Source organism: Salmo trutta, chromosome 30 (assembly GCF_901001165.1).
Source record: "Salmo trutta chromosome 30, fSalTru1.1, whole genome shotgun sequence".
In the NCBI taxonomy this organism is placed as follows: Eukaryota; Metazoa; Chordata; class Actinopteri; order Salmoniformes; family Salmonidae; genus Salmo; species Salmo trutta.
The window spans coordinates 7204281-7226904 of NC_042986.1; the positions used below are offsets into that span (position 1 = coordinate 7204281).

General features: G+C 43.0%; 1 protein-coding gene across 1 annotated transcript; it reads left to right on the forward strand.

The window, feature by feature from the left end:
* Positions 1 to 1015: 1015 nt before the first annotated feature.
* Positions 1016 to 22196, forward strand: LOC115167806 (rho-related GTP-binding protein Rho6). Its single transcript, XM_029722433.1, has 6 exons — positions 1016 to 1300; positions 1841 to 1928; positions 11140 to 11249; positions 17900 to 18034; positions 18248 to 19186; positions 19221 to 22196. The coding sequence occupies exons 1-5, from the start codon at positions 1181 to 1183 to the stop codon at positions 18491 to 18493; spliced, it is 699 nt and encodes a 232-aa protein (XP_029578293.1). The 5' UTR covers positions 1016 to 1180; the 3' UTR covers positions 18494 to 19186; positions 19221 to 22196.
* The last annotated feature ends 428 nt before the right edge of the window (positions 22197 to 22624 follow it).

Genomic DNA, 22624 nt, shown 5'->3' on the forward strand with positions numbered 1-22624 from the left:
GACCTCTACAGTTAAATAGATGGATGAGAAATTACATTTACATTTTAGTCATTTAGCAGATGCTCTTATCCAGAGCGACTTACAGAATGCATACATTTCATACATTTTTTTCTCCGTACTGGTCCCCCGTGGGAATCGAACCCACAACCCTGGCGTTGCAAACACCATGCTCTACCAACTGAGCCACACGAGAAATCGAGGATCGGAGCTCCAACTACTGGTTGAAAAAAAGATCTATGAAAAGATTATGGTTTATTAATTAAATTACTGCTTAGAATGCTTAGAAAACGTAATTACTGTCTTATTTCTCCAGACAAATGAGATTGAGCCTGGCTTGAGACAGACTACCCAGTAATTTGAGCCTCTGGTGCTGATGAAAGCAGACTAATTATCTAACAGTGGAAAGGGTCTGTTGACTCTATTGTGGTGCTTATTGGTCTGTTGATCTAGCAGAGTTAAGTCCATCTAATGATTTAATTGGTGTCTGCAAAACCTAGTCCCAGAGCAACAGACCACACTATACAATATGTTCTGAGGAATAATAGACCGACTTGATTTAATGAGTGACCAACATACTAATGCTGTAGCCTATTGAGTGTAATGAAATGCAAATTTAAAAATATGTTAAAAGAACTGCCATTGGAAATAGTGAGGTTTATGGTTAGTTACAAAGGTAATGTTTGTATTTTTATTTTTTTACAGATTTGTGTTTGACTTGGATCTCTACAGCACAGGTATTGCCTCCTTGACTCTAATCTAGGCCCTCCTAGAGAAAAGACTACAATTAAGTTTTACTGTCTTCTTCATAAACCTAGTAATACTACTTTTATGTGGATTATTCTATAGGCTTAAGGTAGCTTCCTATATCAATCTATTATATAATTGATTATAAAGCCAAACAATCCATTTCATTTGAGTCGTCGGGGAGAATAGAATTGTGGGGCAGTGAAAGGAACGCTGGAAAGTCAGGAGAACCGCGCGCATATTGTCTGTGAGCCTCAGTATAAAGAGCCGCAGTGTTGCCTCTTTTTCTCACATCAACTGCAGGCATCGGTTTAGGACTAAACCGCACGTCGGAATAGGCTACAGTGCGTTTACGTGACCGAGGACCGTTTTTCTTTGGGGTTTCGCGTGTTTTACTCATTTTCTTTGAAGTCTTTTGTTCTATACCGTTACAAATATGAAGGAAAGGAGAAATACGCAGCCGTTGGTGGTGAGATGTAAACTGGTTCTCGTTGGCGATGTTCAATGCGGAAAAACGGCGATTTTGCAAGTCCTCGCGAAGGATTGCTATCCAGAGGTATGCGAACATTTGCAATACTGACATTTTAAGATCCAAAGCATAAATGTTCTGCAGAGCATCCATATTGATTTAGTACATGCCTCTGCGGGTTTGATGAGCCTAATACATGTTTTTGGAAAGTTCGGAATATATTCTAATTGATAATGGATTAATTTCCGCTTCAGCTAGAGGCTGCTATAGCTGCTACACGATGCGCATTTCCAAGAATTCAGTTTTCACGTTGGATTATATCAACTTTTCTAAACCATATATAATCATGCATATAAACCATATATAATCATGCATAATTATTCCCCCAATCATTTAAATAGTTCATTTGTTCACTTTTTCCACTTTTTTAAATTTTATATTCCATGCAAATAGGGACAGAAATTATTTACTGCATAATTGCTTATTGGACCAGCCTACCAATTAGTTACACTCAAATTTGTACTGTTTTCACATTAGAGAGCTTCCTTTCATGTAGGTCCTAATTATGAAATGATAAATTCCATCAGTAGTAGCAGATTGTTGAGGTTATGTCGCTTCTCTCCGTAGACGTATGTGCCCACGGTGTTTGAGAACTACACCGCGTGTCTGGAACTGGAGGAACAGCGTGTCGAGCTCAGTCTGTGGGACACGTCAGGTAACAACACCCTTCATCCTACACCATCCCTCCTTTCTCTCCATCCGATATCCTCTCCTCTAACCATCTCACCCGCTATATGACCTGCGTCACAGCGGCCTGAAGTATTCGCTCTCGGGGCCGGCCTTTAGCTCTTTCTTTTGACTGTGTTGAACATTGATCCATTACTGACATGACTTACTATATCATAGCAACGCCTGAAAGCACAGCACATCCAGTCTTATTATGTGGCAGCACAATATTGATGTGTGTGTAGTGTGTTCGACGACATGGAATCCTGGTCGTGTAGCCTACTGACGCTAGCCTACAGTATGGGTTTTCAAAACCTCTCCCCGGGGAACCCCATCCTTTCCATGTAATTTAACTTTTCCAGAGCTAGCAAACCTGATTTAACTTCTCAACTAATTATACATTGATTATGTGAATCAGGTGAGTGAGTTCAGGGCTACAACTACATTTTGAAATGTCTGGGGGTCCCCGAGGCTAACTGAGTGGTGTACCCTGTGGCCTACAGTGTGTTATTATGCTAACTATGTTGTGCTAACTGAGTGGAGCATGGGGTCATGGTGTTGGTGTAAAACCTCCCCAGGGCCCTCCACTGTAAAACCACTGACCTGAAAACAACCGACTAACTGATAACCTTGATATACCCTGCCAAGCTGCACCTGTTCATACCCCCCCCCCCCACACACACACACACTGCTGCCCTCCCTCCCTGATACACACACACACACACACCACCCTCTCTCTCTGACACACATCGTGATGATCCACACATCTAGCCTAGATACAGTACCTGGATCTCATTCTATACACAGATCTCATTCTATACTCCCCCCACTCTAGATATACAGATACCACTGTAGAATACTCTAGATATACAGATACCACTGTAGGCTACTCTAGATATACAGATACCACTGTAGGCTACTCTAGATATACAGATACCACTGTAGGCTACTCTAGATATACAGATACCACTGTAGGCTACTCTAGATATACAGATATCACTGTAGGCTACTCTAGATATACAGATACCACTGTAGGCTACACTAGATATACAGATACAACTGTAGGCTACGCTAGATATACTGATACCACTGTAGGCTACGCTAGATATACTGATACCACTGTAGGCTACTCTAGATATACAGATACCACTGTAGGCTACTCTAGATATACAGATACCACTGTAGGCTACTCTAGATATACTGATACCACTGTAGGCTACGCTCGATATACAGATACCACTGTAGGATACTCTAGATATACAGATACCACTGTAGGCGACTCTAGATATACAGATACCACTGTAGGCGACTCTAGATATACAGATACCACTGTAGGCTACTCTAGATATACTGATACCACTGTAGGCTACGCTAGATATACAGATACCACTGTAGGCTACTCTAGATATACAGATACCACTGTAGGCTACGCTAGATATACAGATACCACTGTAGGCTACGCTAGATATACTGATACCACTGTAGGCTACACTAGATATACTGATACCACTGTAGGCTACTCTAGATATACAGATACCACTGTTGGTTACTCTAGATATACAGATACCACTGTAGGCTACTCTAGATATACAGATACCACTGTAGAATACTCTAGATATGTGTTAGCTACAGTGGGTCAGGATGGCTTATTATTAGCAGAATCAGTATGGTTTGGCCGTCAGCATACTGTAACAACTTAATGTTATTTACATGGATCATCATGATCAACCTATAGCCTATATCTCATTCCATACTCAGATACATGTCTGTTGGCTACAGTAGGCCAGTATGGCTGAGCCTGTGACTATTAATATGTATTACTACCCTTTGGCTGCATTCATAGTGGATATTGTGAATCCTTTATATAAGAGACCCCACTTGGAGCCTATATAAAGTCATGTTTACCACCGCCATCGTCGTCCACTCTGCATGTGTTGTCCCCATGAACAGAATGAAACGTAAAAATAGTGAATGTAATTTGTTTCAGTGCAAATCTCTGGTTCTTTTTTTAATCCGAGCCCTGGCCTCTGATCTGATTGGTCGGACTGAGTGGCACAGTGCCCGTTGATGGGCAGAGGGCAGAAGGAGGGAGGTGTTAGTGGGAAGAGCCAGTGGATTTGGCAGAGGGAGGTATCAGAAGATTTTTGGAGCAGATGAGAAACTCAGTGAGATATGGTAGTTATGTAGCAGCCTATGGCCTGCATTTCAACCACCCAAACACATGGCTAAAGCGACTTTAAAAACTATTCTAAGGTGCTACTGCACATCAAGTCCCCCTTTTTTTAAATGCCTGCCAAAATCCAAATGAATCCTTAAGAGGGTATTGACGCACCCGTGCATAATAAAGATAATTTAAAAAATCAATGCATGGGCTGTGTCGCAATCCATCACATCGTGCTTACACTACCGGTCTAAAGCTTTAGAACACATACTCATTCAAGGGTTTTTCTTTATTTTTACTATTTTCTACATTATAGAATTACAACTATGAAATAACACATTTGGAATCATGTAGTAATCAAAAAAGTTTTAAACAAATCAAAATCTATTTTATATTTGAGATTCTTCAGATAGCCACCCTTTGCCTTGATGACAGCTTTTAACACTCTTGGCATTCTCTCAACCAGCTTCACATGGAATGCTTTTCCAACAGTCTTGAAGGAGTTCCCACATATGCTGAGCAATTGTTGGCTGCTTTTCCTTCGCTCTGTGAGCCGACTCATCCCAAACCATCTCAATTTGGTTGAGGTCAGGGGATTGTGGAGGCCAGGTCATCTGGTGCAGCACTCCATCACTCCCCTTCTTGGTAAAATAGAAAGATAAGACTCTCACGAACATGATGGTGTTCTCCGGGTCGGCTGATGGCAACCCAAACAAATGAATGGAAGTATGGAGGTAGTATTGTGGCAACAAAAATAAGGGGTTAAATATCTGTCGTCGTCCCCCCAAAAAAACTTTTTCCTGATCTTTCTTATATTTCCTAGATATAAGACAGATGCTTCAAAATCTTATTCGTTATGATACATTTTTTTGACTGTCTTTTTTGCCCTTTATGAATGTGTTATTCAATGCGTTTCTATGGGGATAGTAGTAAAGGCAAACTTAAATATTTTATCAAATACTTGTTAAAACCTTTTTTTTTAATACCTACTAAAATTAAATAGCTAAATTATCCATGGTATGTACATGTCAACACAATTCCATATGTTAGCTTAGTAGAACCCCCCCCCCCAACGGCTTAGACTTTAAAAAAATAATAGAAGAAAATGACCGTCTGTTCTCTCTTTCTCTCTCCCCCGCCCTCACTCTCCCGCCCTTGCTCTCCCCCTCTTTCTCTCTCCATCCCCCTCTTCTTTGTCTCTTTGTGACTGACAGCAGCCAGTGTCCATATTGAAAACATCATGTCGGCCAGATAACTAACATACTGTATGGTCATGGTCATGACAGGCAGTTCTGCCTAACTGATGGTCATCATGCCTCATGCATGCCACAGAGTGACCCCATAACTGTAATATGTTATAATTGTATGAGCTCTACTGCTGCTGCTGTGGCCATAGATGTATAATTACTAGAAAGGGAAACCATTCAATTGACCTGAATAGGAATCACTGTTCTAGTAATTATATTTCTATGCCAGCCTGACGCTCTCTCTCTCTGAGTGAGTCTCTCCTCATTAGTTATGCTCCTCTCCATTGATTGGACTGATCTCATCATTGGGTTTCGTGGCAGCTCTCTCCGACGGTTCTCTGGGATTTACTGGCTAAAATCAATCCGTTGGTTTTAATCAGTACGCTAGACCGTTCGGCATGCAAGAGAGAGAGAGAGGGGTGGAAGAGGGACTGGGTCTGCCTGACACTTAGCTCTGCACACACACACACACACACACACACACACACACACACACACACACACACACACACACACACACACACACACACACACACACAGTGGCTGTAACTCATGAAAAGGAAATTATGATCTACAGTGTTTGGTGTTAGATTGTTTGAGAGTGATTGAGGGTCTTTTAAATGGACTTCCTGATACCAGGCTTTGTATTGTCAAGATATATTATAAGATGATTAGGCTAACCTGTTTGATGAATACACTACATTGATATATGCATCTATATTACAGTACACAGACATTTAGCTGATGAGACAATCTGCATTATGCTAGTAAAACATTCCAAGACCATTAAGAAATTCAAGAAAATATCAAATGATTCTATTCATGTATTATAACACATTCATAGGGAAGCAGGGGATATGGGGAATGAGTAAGGGTTTAGGTGAATCCCATTGCAATTTAGGAAATAAACTGAAATGCCAATTCTCATTGAAAATGAATTAAAATTTCAGTTTAGATAGGGAAGTGACTGAATTTAAATGGAATTGACCACAACTCTGAAATGTGGCAAGGCTTACTCCTATGATGTCAGAGTGGATACTAATCATTTCCAATGGAAATTGGATGGGCATGGGTTGTTTTAGGATTGGATGGGCATGGGTTGTTTTAGGATTGGATGGGCATGGGTTGTTTTAGGATTGGATGGGCATGGGTTGTTTTGGGATTGGATGGGCATGGGTTGTTTTGGGATTGGATGGGCATGGGTTGTTTTGGGATTGGATGGGCATGGGTTGTTTTAGGATTGGATGGGCATGTGTTGTTTTAGGATTGGATGGGCATGGGTTGTTTTGGGATTGGATGGGCATGGGTTGTTTTGGGATTGGATGGGCATGGGTTGTTTTAGGATTGGATGGGCATGGGTTGTTTTAGGATTGGATGGGCATGGGTTGTTTTTGGATTGGATGGGCATGGGTTGTTTTAGGATTGGATGGGCATGGGTTGTTTTAGGATTGGATGGGCATGGGTTGTTTTAGGATTGGATGGGCATGGGTTGTTTTAGGATTGGATGGGCATGGGTTGTTTTAGGATTGGATGGGCATGGGTTGTTTTAGGATTGGATGGGTATGGGTTGTTTTAGGATTGGATGGGCATGGGTTGTTTTAGGATTGGATGGGCATGGGTTGTTTTGGGATTGGATGGGCATGGGTTGTTTTGGGATTGGATGGGCATGGGTTGTTTTGGGATTGGATGGGCATGGGTTGTTTTAGGATTGGATGGGCATGTGTTGTTTTAGGATTGGATGGGCATGGGTTGTTTTGGGATTGGATGGGCATGGGTTGTTTTGGGATTGGATGGGCATGGGTTGTTTTAGGATTGGATGGGCATGGGTTGTTTTAGGATTGGATGGGCATGGGTTGTTTTTGGATTGGATGGGCATGGGTTGTTTTAGGATTGGATGGGCATGGGTTGTTTTGGGATTGGATGGGCATGGGTTGTTTTGGGATTGGATGGGCATGGGTTGTTTTGGGATTGGATGGGCATGGGTTGTTTTAGGATTGGATGGGCATGGGTTGTTTTAGGATTGGATGGGCATGGGTTGTTTTAGGATTGGATGGGCATGGGTTGTTTTAGGATTGGATGGGCATGGGCTGTTTTAGGATTGGATGGGCATGGGTTGTTTTAGGATTGGATGGGTTGTTTTAGGATTGGATGGGCATGGGTTGTTTTAGGATTGGATGGGTTGTTTTAGGATTGGATGGGCATGGGTTGTTTTAGGATTGGATGGGTTGTTTTAGGATTGGATGGGCATGGGTTGTTTTAGGATTGGCATGGGTTGTTTTAGGATGTTGTGAGATAGTTATCAGCCCAGCAGACTGCAGCCCTTAGGGGTAGATATGTCAGGATGGTTACATCCCAAAACCCAGTGAGTCATCCCAGCTCTCAGTCTGCATCATTAATCTGCCTGACCTTCGGAATGCCCTCTTTTCCTCTTTCTAAATGAATTGGAGGGTAATGACGTGGATTCTTAGGCATAACCACGAAGGAACTCACTCTTTGATTTAATATAGTACACCCCAAAGTAGACTGTCTCTGCCCCTCGCCCACCTGGATGTACTACTAAACATCCAAATATTCACACTAGTATACCTTTTAGAATTTATGCCCAATGCGTTGCTTAGTAGTAGGCTAGTGTGGATATTGGGACAGGACAGTCCAATTCCACTATCCCTTCGTCCTTCCATCCCACTTCCACAATACTGGCCCACTTTCCACCTCTACTGATTGAGTTCAGCCCTAGCCATGACAGGAATGGTGATACCGTTTTAGTTTTCTTTTCTTCTTCTCTTGTTTTTTCTCTTCTTCTTTCTACTGAATCCTCCCCGTCTATGTTTCATGCATCGGGAAGTATCCATCTGCACGCGGGGAAAGAGGGAGGAGCAGAGTGGAGGAGAGGAAAGTGAAGTTGTGAGCGAGAGAGAACACGTGGCTCGTAGTTAGGGTCTGTGCATTCAGTGGTTGGGTCGGCTCTCTCACGACGTCTGGAGAAGAGTTAGCCATCTCAAGGGGCAACGTTAATGTGTATAGCAATCTTCTGACATGTGCAAAATCAGACAACGTGAGCGCTCCACTGTACAGTGTGTTGTATGGCTGTGGTGGCATTGTCAGCCTGTAGCAGAGGAGAAGCCTGTAAAAGAGCGGAGGAAAAGTGCCTCTTCTGTGAAGGATTAATGGTAGTGGAGGTCTCACTGTGATCTGCCACTGACAGCCACACTCCTTCCCTCCCTTCTTCCCTCTCCTCCTTCCCCTCCCCCCCTCCCTCCCTCCCTCCCTCCCTCCCTCCCTCCCTCCTCCAGCTACCTAGGCTATAGCTCAGCGGCTAACACAGTCTTGCTACATTCAAGAGATCTGTGTTCAAACCCCAGTTGGTCATAACAGCAGGTCATTCCTAAGGACATGTCCCCCCCCCCCTGCTCATCCCTCTTCTGCTGAGTAATTTGCCCGTATTTCATTGAAATGGCTCCCCAGCCACCTGTTTGCATCCTGTCCATCGATCTCTGCATTTAAATCAGTGGCCATTTAATGCAGAGTCACACGCAGGGCTCCTCGGTCCGTGACTGCCCTTCTCTTCCCCCGACACACCCACGCCTCACACACACACACACACACACACACACACACACACACACACACTCACCTCTTAATCTTCTTTGGGAGGCAGAGGGATGCTCGGCTAGCCACCTCCATGCAGACGCTGACGGACACACTGATCACGATAATGAGAATCGGCCTTTGTCCCTGCCTTTGAACTGCCTTAATTAATTGGTCTGATGTTATTAGTGTGTCTGACTGTTTCTTAATGCCATAATGTAAATTATAATATAGTAATGATAATGTAATATCTATATTTATGACACACACACACATTCATTCATACTACACACACATCACATCTGCTGCTATCAAACTCTTAGTATGATTGCTGAATACTGCACATTTTAATCACTTTCCCCCCAATCTCCCTTTCCCCAAAACACATGTAAATATTGGACTATAAATTGTGGCTTCCTGTATTATGCTTATGCTAAAATGTTTATTATATTCCACTGAGCCATTTACTTTATGTTCGTATTCTTATCTTTTCTTATTTCTTATTGCATTGTCGAGAGGGAACGTGCAAGTAGGCATTTCGTTGGACGTTATGTACCGTGTATCCCCTCTACATACGACTTGAAACTCAAACTGTTTTTCCACCTCCTGTGGAAAAACGGCGCAAGTCGATGCGCATGACCCGTCTGATATTGTTTCGGTAGCTCAAACTACGCGCTCTCCATCACTCAATGGTCAGGAGTGAGCTGAGTGAAACCTCCTTAAGATGAAAGCCGTAGCCTTTTCTAAAGGCGTAGCTGCAGACGGAAGTGTTTTCGGGATGCAACAAGCTAGTCCTGTCGTTCCTCTACAGTAGCTACGCAGAGCATCAAGCTACTCAGATATTCGACCACGGCTTGTCATTATTCCAAACACGTCTCACAGCAGCTGGCTAATTCAATTGTACCCTTTGATAATGTGGAGAATCATTAACTATTTATGGACTGATCTATATGAACACACGCCCATGTTCTTTGTGCTCTTTTGGAGGCAGTGGTACAGAATCCTTTTTCTGTGTTTTTCTGTACATCACATTGTACATATATTAGCTTGGATAAATGTAATATGTAATGAACGGTGCTGTCATCGGCTAGTGTGGTATATATATATATAGCCGTAAGGGGAAATATAGATCGATTATACCCATTAGCTGCCCATTGGAACAAGGTTATCCCTTCGTGCCTCTCGTTTTCCCTTTGATTAGACTAAGATATGAGAATCACCTTTCACTGATGCCAAATATAACCAATAAACAAAGTGAACGAGAGACTCAAGTAACCAAGGGGGGTGTGTGTGTGCGTGGTGTGCATGCTTGACTGTGTGTGTGTGTGTGTGTGTGTGTGTGTGTGCCCTCATACATGTGTGCAGGCGTTTTCATGCATGTGTGTGCGCCTCAACATTGTTTTAACAGAGGAATGTGTAGAGCAGGAAGCAGGGTAGGTGGGTGGGCAGTAAGGCACAGCAGTGTGTTTGCGGGATGTGTAAAATGATTGATTGGCAGTTGCGGCCAGCCTTTAAGGAGGGGTGGGAGGAATGCCTTATGCAGATGGAGGATTCCAAGGCTGTTGCTGTGGTAACGGCAGAGGGACTGGAGGTATTGCGCCGTGCTGAGTGGGGGGAGGACAAGGGGGCGTTTAGAGGGGAGAGAGAGAGAGGGGGGGGGGAAGTGGTTGCTTAAGGATTCCGAGCACATGAGTAGGAGCATCTGCCTGCTCTGCCGCCCCCAGCCAGCCTCACTGTTCTGTTCCACTTGCCTAATCCACTGCTAAAAAAGATCATTGTGGATTTAGTGCCTTGGTTGTCCTCTTCTCCCCCTCTGAAAGACCAATAGGGGAGAGGATGAGAGGGAAAAGAGAGAGGAAAGGGACAGCTTTGCTCAGCTCAGAATGAGAAGTGATATCCCCCCCCGAGATAATCCCTGATCGCTGTCCGCTCTTTCTCTCACACTCTTTCTTTCTTTCTCTCACTCTCTTTCCCTCTCTCTCTCTACTACACCGAACTACAGGTTGTTTGTTCTATTAAATATGATGTCTCCTTTCTGCATTATATTTAGAAGAGAAAACAGTCTACCATATTTTACCCTCGATAGTGTTGGTGGCGGTTGTTTGACAAAGTCTTTTTTTGGCTTTCCATTTATGCTCTCCATTTAAGCATTTGCTTCATGTTGTCTTGGACCCCTGTTAACAAGTGTCTCTCCTCTCCTCTAGGTTCTCCCTACTATGACAACGTGAGGCCTCTCTGTTATAGTGACTCTGATGCGGTGCTCCTTTGTTTCGACATCAGCCGCCCAGACATTTTCGACTGTGGGCTTAAGAAGGTAATGGTCCCCATCTCTCACTTATGTCTGTTTTTTAAACTCTGTTTATTCAGTTTTACACACATAATAAGACAACACAATAAACAATATAAATAATATATGCAAGTAGAACATTTAAATAAAATAATAAACTATAAAGATACTGTATTTTAGACAAGTTAAACACACTGGGCAGAAGGGTACAGAGGTTAAAGGGCAATCTGTAGTAAACAGACGCTGGATAGGGGTGGAGAAATGCAACCACTCACACTCAGACAGTCATGGCCATAGACTGACCATCCACTGGACCAAATTAAAGTTTACAATTTTTTTCAAATATCATTTATCTATTTTATAGAATAGATAAGGCATGTGGTAATGAGGTATCAGGGTTGGAGATAAACAAAAGGAGGTCGTCAGCATATGGCGAGACTTTCTGCTCTAAGCCCGTCCTGAGTATACCTTAAACAGCCTCATTAGACCGCAGTGCGACGGCAAGGGGCTCGATTGACAAAGCAAATAACAATGGGGAGAGTGGACAACCCTGTCTGGATCTGCGGTGCAAGGGAAAATAGTCAGAGAACAAGTTGTTAGTCCGTACTGAAGCCATGGGAGAGAAATAAAGACTATTTTTCCACGCAATGAATTTGGGACCAAAGCCAAATCTATAAAGGGAGACTGTTAGGTAGTCGCACTCAACGCGGTCAAAAGCTTTTTCCGCATCGAGCGAGACCACCACCTCTGGGTCCCCCAACCCTGGGGTGTACAGTATATTCATAAGGCATCTAATATTGAAAAACGAATACCTATTTCTCATAAAGCCAGTCTGGTCAGAGTGCATTACTTGGTGCAGCGAGCCTTCCATATGGATGGCTAAGGACTAGGATTTTGTAATCACAGTTTAAAAGCGAGATTGGGCGATAAGATCCACATTCCAGGGGATCTTTGTTTTTCTTTAATAGTAATGAAATTGAAGCCTGATAAAGACTAGGCGGTAGCTTTGATGAATTAAGGCAGTCTGCAAATAATCGAGACAGGAATGGCCAAAGCAGACCGGAAAACATCCTGTAAAATTTGTTTGGAAAACTGTCAGGACCTGGTGCTTTACCACTTTTCATTGAGGACGCTGCAGTTGCAATCTCAGGTGTAAATTCTTCTTCTTAACCGTCATGGGAGTCTGTATCAATTGAAGGCATATTCAGACCATCGAAGAATGAATCAATCAGCAAAGGGTCTTGAAGAGATTCAGAGGTTTATAGCGCAAAGTAAACTGTGGTAGCGTCAGACAGGGTCCTTATTTGTGGGATTAAACGTGATGCCTCAGATTTACGGATCCGGTGTGCAAGGAATTTACTGGCCTTGTCACCTTGCTCATACAATCTGTATCGAGCTCGTAAGAGTAATTGATCAGCTTGTCTGGTAGAGAGCTCGTCAAATTCAGATTGGAGTAGCTGACGCTCTTTATATAGATCAGAGGAAGGCTCTGTAGCGTACTTCTCATCCAATGTAGCTATGGCTTTGCTCAGGTCTCAAAGCCGCTGAGAGTGAGCTTTGTTTTTGTTGGCTGTGTAAGAACTAATTTGGCCACGTAGGTTTGCTTTGAGGGACTCCCATATGGAAGAGCAGGACATACCTGGGGTTGAATTAAATTCTAAGAATAAGGTAATTTCAGAAGAAATTAAATTGACAAACTCATCTGAGAGTAAAATGGAATTAAGACGCTGTTGATAACACATAGGAGGTTGCTGGAGAAACTATAGCTCAAGCACTAATGGTGAATGGTCAGAAATAACAATACTCTCATAAGAACACCTCTGAAGGTTTGGCAAGTTTTTTTTGTCCAAAAAGAAGTCATCAATGCGGGAGTATGTTTGATGAACATAAGAAAAAAAGGAATACTGTCTATCTGTAGGGTGTAGTAAACACCAGGCATCACACATAGCATATTTCTGAAGAAAATATGAAATAAGTAGGACACATTTAGATGGGCCTGAAGATCTTTGCAATGACTTGTCAAGAACTGGGGATATTGTACACTTGAAGTCCCCCCTAACATCAACGAATGGGAATCTAAATTGGGTATATCAGATTAAAAGATAGAATTTAAACTTATATCATCCCAACTGGGAGCATAAACACTAGCCAAAACAAGAGGGGTAGTAAACAGTTTACCAGTTACCATGATGTATCGTCCCTTAGGATCAGGAATAACCTCAGAAGCAACAAAGGGAGTAGTTTTATCAACCAAAATGGCAGCAACTCTTGATTTACTATAAAAGTTAGAGTGGAACAGTTGACCAACCCAGTCCCTGCGAATCCTAAAGTGCTCACCAGTCCTCAAGTGAGTCTCTTGTAGAAATGCTAAATTTATGTTCAAACCCTTTAAATGTGTTGTTAGCCACTTTGATGTTCCACAAAATCTACTTGATGGTATTATTTTGGCCACCCTGAGCACTCCCGTTATACAACTCTGTCATTAGAGCATAGAGTGGAAAAGCAATGAATACTCAAAAGTGACAGGATAACTTGTCTCAGAGTAACAATGTACGGTGTAAGATATTTGGAAAAAATACGGAAAAAGAAACTAAAAGGAAGACAGAGTGACAACATTAGAACTGGACAATTCAACCTCCTTCCTCCCCCCATGCACCTCCCCCCACCCCAGACAATACCTCCCCAAACAAGGTACAACCCTAAATAGAACATGTTTTCTTTGCAGAGTATGTCTTTGAGAGTGCGGTGTTAAACCCAAACCCACAGTCCTGCCCTGCAAAGTAACGCTCTGTGTTAGTGAATCAAGCAGCAAAAAAAGAGAAGGAAAATAAAAAGTTCATCCCCTGTGCAAACGAAATTAGGAAAGCACCACTTGTAGATGTATAAAATTATATTCCCAGTCTTATAACAGGTATTGAGAGAGAAAATAAATAAAATGTATCAAGGCTCTCAGCCAAAAACCTTTTTTTTGACAACGTACAGTCAAGCCAACAAAATTACCTCTGTGCAACGTTGAACGTTTGTGGGTATAAATGACGTTAAAAATGTTCAACGCTGAAGTGAAGACTCCCCAAAAACTTGTAGCCTCGGAACATTTACTGTTTACTGGGTCAAGGCAAACGGATGCGGTAAACAAATAACCGAAAATATTTCGGGGTCAATGAGACAATATGTAAACAAATTCAATAGGTCAATGAGACCGCATGGAAACAAACAAATTACGTAAACCCTTAATAAAATGAAATAAAAATGACTGAATGCTTTTAAGGCAAGCACACTGGATGACCAAAACATTCAATCCCTTCAACCCCCGAACTATACAGGAATAGTACAGTTATAACTAAACACAGTTATACCGCAGGTGGGCTACTTACTTACTATCCACAGTTAGCAAGCAACAGTTGCTGATCTATGAGCAAGTTCAAGACTTCTTGATGTGGCGTTGAATGTGAGCCATAACCTCCTCCGGAGAATCAAAGGTGTAGTCTTTGAAAGCCATAGACGGGCCGGGAATCGCAGTCCGCACTTCATACCTGGATGGTCCCGTAGTAGTCGATTGGCCTGCCCGAAAGCTGCGCACTGCCTGGACACAGTGGGGGAGTAGTTGCCGTAAATAGAGAAGCTCTGTCCTTGAAAGCTCAGAGTGGTATTGCGGGCTTATCTGAGAATCTCCATCTTCTCATGGAAAAAGTGTACTCGAAGAATAATGTCACGGGGCCTCTCACTGTCCCGGGGCTTTGGGCGCAGTGACCGGTGGGCACGATCGATCAGGGGCTTCTCATCAATAGCGAGAACATCCTTCAGCAGCCCAGAGATGAAATCGACTCTGGGACCAATACCTGTCTCAGGTTATTGCGATGAGAAAATCCCTCTAAGCTCACACAGCTCTCCTGTACCTTTTTCAGATCCGCAGTCAGGTGTTTCACGTCAGCGTCCAGGGAGGTAGTCAGGTCAGAGACACTGGAAGCGGAGGTCTCCAGTGCTGCAATCGTCATGGTGTGCAACTTTTGAGTGATGTGATAGCTGGCACCGTCTCGTTTCGCAGGATAGTTAAATCTACTTTTAAAGTATCAGAAACCTCTTGTACTCGGGCCTCAATCGTAGCAACTATCTCCATTTTCATTTCAACTATCTCCGAGCGTAGTAACTTGATGCCCTCGAATGTTCATTTCAGCGCCACCAGGCAAAGCTGCACCCCCGAGTAAAGTGCTAGTCTACGGGCCCTCAGTCTCAGGACAGGGCGGTGATAAAAATGGGTCTTGTAGGCCGGGTTTTCTCAAGTCGTGTTTTTGGCCTTATGTTTCGTCGACATGCTGACATTTGAAAGCAAAGCTGTCTTGGGTATTACAGAAAGGGATCACCAAACTAATATTTCGCACATGTGCGCCTCTAGCGGGCGTGAGATTGACATGCTGACTCCAGGAATATCCGCCAGAGAATTGAATGTTCATTTCTCTACCATAAGCCGCCTCCAACGTCGTTTTATAAAATATGGCGAAACGTCCAACCGGCCTCACAACCGCAGACCACGTGTAAACACGGCAGCACAGGACCTCCACATCCGGCTTCTTCACCTGCTGGATCGTCTGAGACCAGCTACCCAGACAGCTGATGAAATTGAGGAGTATTTCTGTCTGTAATAAAGTCCTTTTGTGGGGAAAAACTCATTTTCATTGGCTGGGCCTGGCTCCCCATTGTGTGGGCCTGGCTCCAAAGTGGGTGGGCCTATTCCCTCACATGGCTACGCTCTTGTCCAGTCATGTGAAATCCATAGATTAGGGACTAATTAATTTATTTCAATTTACTGATTTCCTTATATGAACTGTAACTTAATAAAATAGTTGAAATTGTTGAATGTAGCCTCATACATCATAAACTAATAGGCCAAAAGTATGTGGACACCCCTTCAAATGAGTGGATTTGGCTATTTCAGCCACACCTGTTGCTGACAGGTGTATAAAAACGAGCACACAGGCATTCAATATCCATAGACAAACATTGGCAGTAGAATGGCCCATACTGAAGAGCTCAGTTGCTTTAAACATGGCTCTGTCATAGGATGCCACTTTTCTAACAAGTCAGTTCGTCAAATTTCTGCTCTGCTGGAGCTGCCCCGGTCAACTGTAAGTGCTGTTATTGTTAACTGGAAAGGTCTAGGAGCAACAACGGCTCAGCCACGAAGTGGTAGGCAACACAAGCTCACAGAACGGGACCACTGAGTGCTGAAACGCATAGCGCACGTACAAATAGTCTGTTCTCAGTTGCTACACTCACTACTGAGTTCCAAACTGCCTTGTCAGCTCAAGAACTGTTCATTTGGAGCTTCGTGAAATGAGTTTTCATGGCTGAGCAGCCGCACACAAGCCTAAGATCACCATGTGCAATGCCAAGCGTCGACTGGAGTGGTGTAAATAGTGTCCAAATACTTTTGTATGTCTCCAGCCATCAGGCTAAAATAATCTGGCTGTTATTGGGGTTTTCACAACTTGATATTCAAAACAGAGGGAATATATTGTTGCTATCTAGTTTATAGCTAGTTTATGTACTTCACCAGGTCCTTAGACTACTTATGTAGGTATTCATAAGGCAGGTACATTTGTAATTTGGGAGACCTATCTATAGAATTAAGAATTATAATACTAGAATAGAAATGAACCTTCTTATGATGTCCCCAAAGGTCAGCCATTTTGGTAAGGGAGTTGATCAACCAGTGCTGTGATAATATATTGTGTAAAACAATGAATATGAAGATTATCTGCACTGTTTGTTAGCTAGCTATAGCCAGCCAGTTTTAGAGGAATGATCAGTGGTGCCAACAATGTTTCAGTGAGATCCGCTATTGGCTTGATTTGTCGCTAGAAGTCATTAGATGTCGTTTTGCCGTTGATGTGATGACACACCACCAATTTTCCTTGCTGAGCGTTTTTGCCTCCCCTCTCCTGTCGAACACCCCCTCCCCTTGTGCTTCTCTGCCTGTGTGCGGCTGTTGCTGTGACTTCTGTTGCAGAGACAGCTTCTCCCGCTCTCGTTTGCAGCATAATTGAGTGGGAAAAGTTGCAAAATGCTATCAAAACCATAGAAACTCTCTTTGTCAAACCTCTCCAAAGGCAGCCTGAAAGTAGCTGAATTTGTCGCTCAAATCTTTTACCAATAAAAGTCACTGGAGGGGTCTGAAAATGCAGTAAATATAGCGACTAAGTCGCTAAGTTGGCAACTCTGGGAATGATAACATACATTTTCCAAATGAACTGCCAATATTCCACTGGCTGAAATCAGTTGATGTGACTTAGACACGTTGTAAATGAAACCAGTACTAATATTGTATCATATAATAACACTCACAGCTTTCCAAAAAAACACAAATTGAGACATTTATGGTCTGTTTACATATATTTTAGTGCCTATTTATTCAGAAGATTGGTATAAAATTCATATAAACTGTATTTATAACTCTACAACAGTAATTTGGGTTGACAATATTTATATTTATGAAATATCACATGCCTTGCTGTTATTTTCCTGCATAAGTAAAAGCAGGAAATGCATCACCTATGCCTCTACTGCCATTCATTACAATTAGGAATGAATTCAGGATCTCTCTATCTGGACCTAACCCTAATCCTGACTTGTTCATTATGACTATGTGTGAGTAAATATCTGCTCTGTTGTCTTTCCAGTGGAAGACAGAGATCCTAGATTTCTGCCCCAGCACACGCATTCTTCTAATTGGCTGTAAGACCGACCTGCGCACTGACGTCTGCACCCTGATGGAGCTGTCCAATCAGAAACAGGTCCCCATCACCCATGAGCAGGTGAGACTGAGATCGCGCGCGCATACACAAACACACATACACACATTACACACACACACACACACACACACACACACACACACACACACACACACACACACACACTGGGTCTGTTCAGGAGGGTACGATGTTCTGATAGAGCCGTTGTATCTGTTGTATGGAACAGAACAAGGTCTCACCCACTCTCTCTTCTCTGCCCCCCTCCTACCTCAGGGTTCCTCCATGGCCAAGCAGCTAGGCGCTGAGGCCTACCTGGAGTGTTCAGCGTTCACCTCAGAGAAGAGTATCCACAGTGTGTTCCGGACGGCCGCTCTTGCTTGCATCAACAAGCTCCAGCCGCTCCCCAAGACCAGCCCCACCCGACGCCTCTCGAAGAGACTCCTCCACCTCCCCAGCCGCTCCGAGCTGCTCTCCTCTACCTTCAAGAAGGAGAAGACCAAGAGCTGCTCCGTCATGTGAGTGGAGACCCAGGGCGGGGGGTGTCACTCCCCTCCCACACGCTGCTCCGATTCCCCAGAACCCCTGACTGTTTGGTTCGGGGAAGGGGGGGAGGGGGGGGTTCATAACGATGGCTTAATCAAGAGAAGGCTCTTCTTCCATGTTGAATCCTTCCTCACCCCCCCTCAAAGTGAAATCAATTCAGAACAAGTGGACACCTTGCTGTCCACTTTGTCCTGAAGTACTCGTCAGTGCATATCTCATATTTTTCAGTACTGTATCTTGGCTTTTTGATCATCAGCTATCCATTGTTCTAACTTGTTACAGTAACGGTATGCAACCATGATGGTGTGACATCACTACTATTTAGGCACATGTTGATTTGTCCAAATTGGAACATGTGCAACGTGGTGACAAAGTTATGACTTTGTGAAGAAAAAATGCCTCTCAAGAAAATGTATTGCCTATTTTTCAAAAACAAATCTAGCATGAAAATATATCAGACATTACTGAACATTGTATCCCTCCTACACTGCTGAGTGGGAACTATAAGGTGTAGCAACGTGAGCAAATCGGTGGTCTCCCAAATGGGTTTTGGGCTCTTCTTGATTTAGGCCCAACGGGGGCTGATTGAGAGAGGAGTGTTTGATTTGACCACAGCGAGAATAGAGGGCCATTACAGTGTCATTGTCTCGGCCGTGATAAGAGCAGCAGGTCTAGACAGACAGGCAGGGAGGGAGGGAGGGAGGCAGAGACAGACAGGCAGACCGACAGACAGGCAGACGCCAGGCTAGACTGTGAAGCGTGAGCCATCCGCGCTCTTCTAGGCTCTCAGTCAGTGGAGTACCAGGCTAAAGAGGCAATGTACAGAACAGATAGATAATGGAGCTTTGGGATAAGCAAAGAAAATAGGGAAGTAAACAAAACAACAAGTAAATGTACTGGAGTGCTAGAAATCCAGTTGTCTCCCATCATTTGATAAAGAGGAAACCACTTCCAGGGAGTGGGGTATTGTTCTTCCCTGGGCCATAGACACAACATGGTTTAATGTAGATCTGTCAGGAAGTCTGGGAACTTACGTATTGCAATTGATACCAGGTCAATGTTGAAAATCCCCTGAGATGATTCTTTAAAGGACTGTCTGTTTGCAACTAGAATAGGCTGCTTAAAAACTGTCAGGATGAATCCACTGGGGAAATGGGATTTCCGGTTTACAGACCTACTACAGGAGAAATAAAGTGTTTCAGTACCACATTATTAGTATTTTGATCAGTGTTTCAGCTAAATTCATCTAGCAGCTTTAGGCCTGAAACCAGATATAAAGCATGTAGAACAGATAATGTAGCTATATATTTTGTAATTAGATCAACGTTGATAACTAACAGTCACCTAAATAAAAACTAGACAGTTAGGAAGAATCAAATATTCAAGAAATGTCATGGCATAGGCCCCTCTTGATTTTGTTATAATGTTTGAGTCACTAAGACAGCATAAGAACACAGCATAAGCCATGACAAAATGTGTAGAACTGCAGCAAATTAACTTTAAAACGGCAACATTTTATCTGCGGCGAAGAGGACGGACTCCAAAATGTTTGGTCGGAGGCCGCGCCATTGGCCACTCGCGTTGGGTTTCATCACGAGGGCTTTATCAAGAGAAGGATTTCTTCCATGTTGAATCCTTCCTCGCCCCCCCCCCTCAAAGTGAAATCAATTCAGAACAAGTGGACACCTTGCTGTACTCTTCAGTGCATATCTCATATTTTTCAGTACTGTATCTTGGCTTTTTGATCATCAGCTATCCATTGTTCTAACTTGTTACAGTAACGGTATGCAACCATGATGGTGTGACATCACTACTATTTAGGCACATGTTGATTTGTCCAAATTGGAACATGTGCAACGTGTGACAAAGTTTTTATCTTGTGAAGAAAACTTTGAACTCCTCCCCCACACGCTAATTTTGCCACCCGCTGCTGAAAAAAATCCTAGGAGAAACACTGTTGATAACCAACAAAGATGTGCAGTCTTTAAAATCGTATCCCCCCCAAGTTCATCTCGATTGTTGAAAATATAGCTGTTGATTTATTTCATTTTCAACACTCCAATGTAGCACCCCATTTCCTTTACTCTCTTACTCTTCCAATATCTTTCTTCTCGTCCTTCTATTTCTCTTGTTCCTCTAGTAAACCTCCAGTGAGCAGCACTTAAGTCCCACCAACACGGAGGGCAGTCCAGTCCAATGCGTCGCTAAACTATGACCCTTTTTTTTTGCTTCAATCAGTTGGCTCCAAGGTTATAAATGTGTGTGTACACTATGGCATTGATCTAGCTCTGCTTTAGCATATCAAGCAATAATGATCCAAGTTATTGCGACGCGAAGTCAACTGATCGAGTGGCAATAAAAAAAAAATGCAGCTTTGGGATCAGTTTGGGAGACGTGTCATGTGGCAGCTCCATGGACAAACAGTAGCCTATGTACAGTACGGCAAAACAAACTGAACCGCCATCATTTCTGCTGTAAAAGAAGCTCCCGTCCCATCTGGGTTTGCCCCTTTCTCTTCTTCTACCCGTCAGTAGCCGCTGGTATGTAGGGTAACCAATGACATGGCTTGCTGTGCCACTAAAGCATTTTTTAAATCGGAGACTAAAGGTGAATAATGCTATTTGAGGATGCCAGTGAGTCTGCTATCAGTTGTACAGTATCGTTAGGAGATGAGTGAGTAAAGGAAATGGCACTAAGAGATGATCTGGTCTAAGACGTTAGGCTCCAGCCACTGTTGGCTTGTTGAAGCGTTTCGCGTCGGGGTACGTTATGCGGAAGCCTCCTAACTTCGAACAATCGACTAACCAATGCGCAGGCTGGCCCTGTCCAAAGAAAGATATTTTTCCATTATTCGTTTTTTTTTTCTGGGTTTATTGTGTTTTCATTTTCGTGTTAAAGCGTGAATTGAATCCTTGTTTTGATTTTGTGACTGAAGACCGCGTTTGTTAACCTATGTGGTGAGCTGTGGTAGTCAGTCAGTCAGTCACAGTGATTAGAGGAGTGATTTGATTTGCACAAAGGCTCTAGTTCCTTGTTGGTCACACACTGGAATTCCTCAACAACGCCTAGCAACAGTTCAACACAGGAAACCAATCGAGACTCAGACTGGCTCCTCTGAGTCTCTCGGTTGGTTCGTAGCACAGATAGGGAGTGAAGAGGGCGTATCACATAACAGGACAGATCCACATACATTGTAACTCCAGATTCTGCTTCTGTCTCAAGGGTTGATCGGAATTTGGATACAGACAATTTTTTTTCCTTGAGTTTTCTAAGAGTTCCAAGCTCATACAGGGGGCTCAGGTATTGGATACAGAATCATTTCATGGACCATATCAGTTAATATGCAGCCAGCCATTGTGTAGTACAGTCAGTGTGTGGTACATTGATGCAGTCCGACTCCTAGCATGTCCTATAACAGTTGTATGATTGTACATATCTTGTTTTATAATCTTTGTAAAGACATCTTTAAAGAATGTCTCCGGAAAATGTTTGATTCAAACAGTGAAAGACCAATATGTTGTTGTTGATGTGAATATTTATTTGATAGCTTTTATTGCTATTTTCTTTGCTTTTTTTTTTTTTTTTTGGTTGACATGTAGTTGTTTGTAATGTATTTTGGACATTGTACTTTCTTTTTCTTTTGCTCTGCTAATAAAGCTTGTCATGACTGGCACCATGAGTTACAGTTTCAGCCGTATTTATTAACTAGCGTAGCTCCCAGACACCCACAAATGAACCAATTAATTCAAGGGCAAATGTTATACAAGTTGGTTTCGTTTATGATTGTCCTGTCAACCTACCTGATCCATACATTTCATGTAGAGTAACTTTAAGGAGTGAATATACTGAAATTGTCTATTGCTCGTGTAATCTTCCCCACTGTGTGTAAATGGCTGATCAGAAGCAGCAGGGTAATTGTATCTGTCTAAGAGGCTATTGACATGGTCACAAAGGACAATGATTGCGCGTCTTGTGACTCAATCACACGTCATTGACCGTGATAATGTCAGCCCCTTGACAGCTCTGCCCTATCAATCGTGTGTGTGTGTGTGTGTGCATTCGTGCGTGTGTTTAGTGTGTCTCGTTGACTTCCTTATAGAAAGGCCA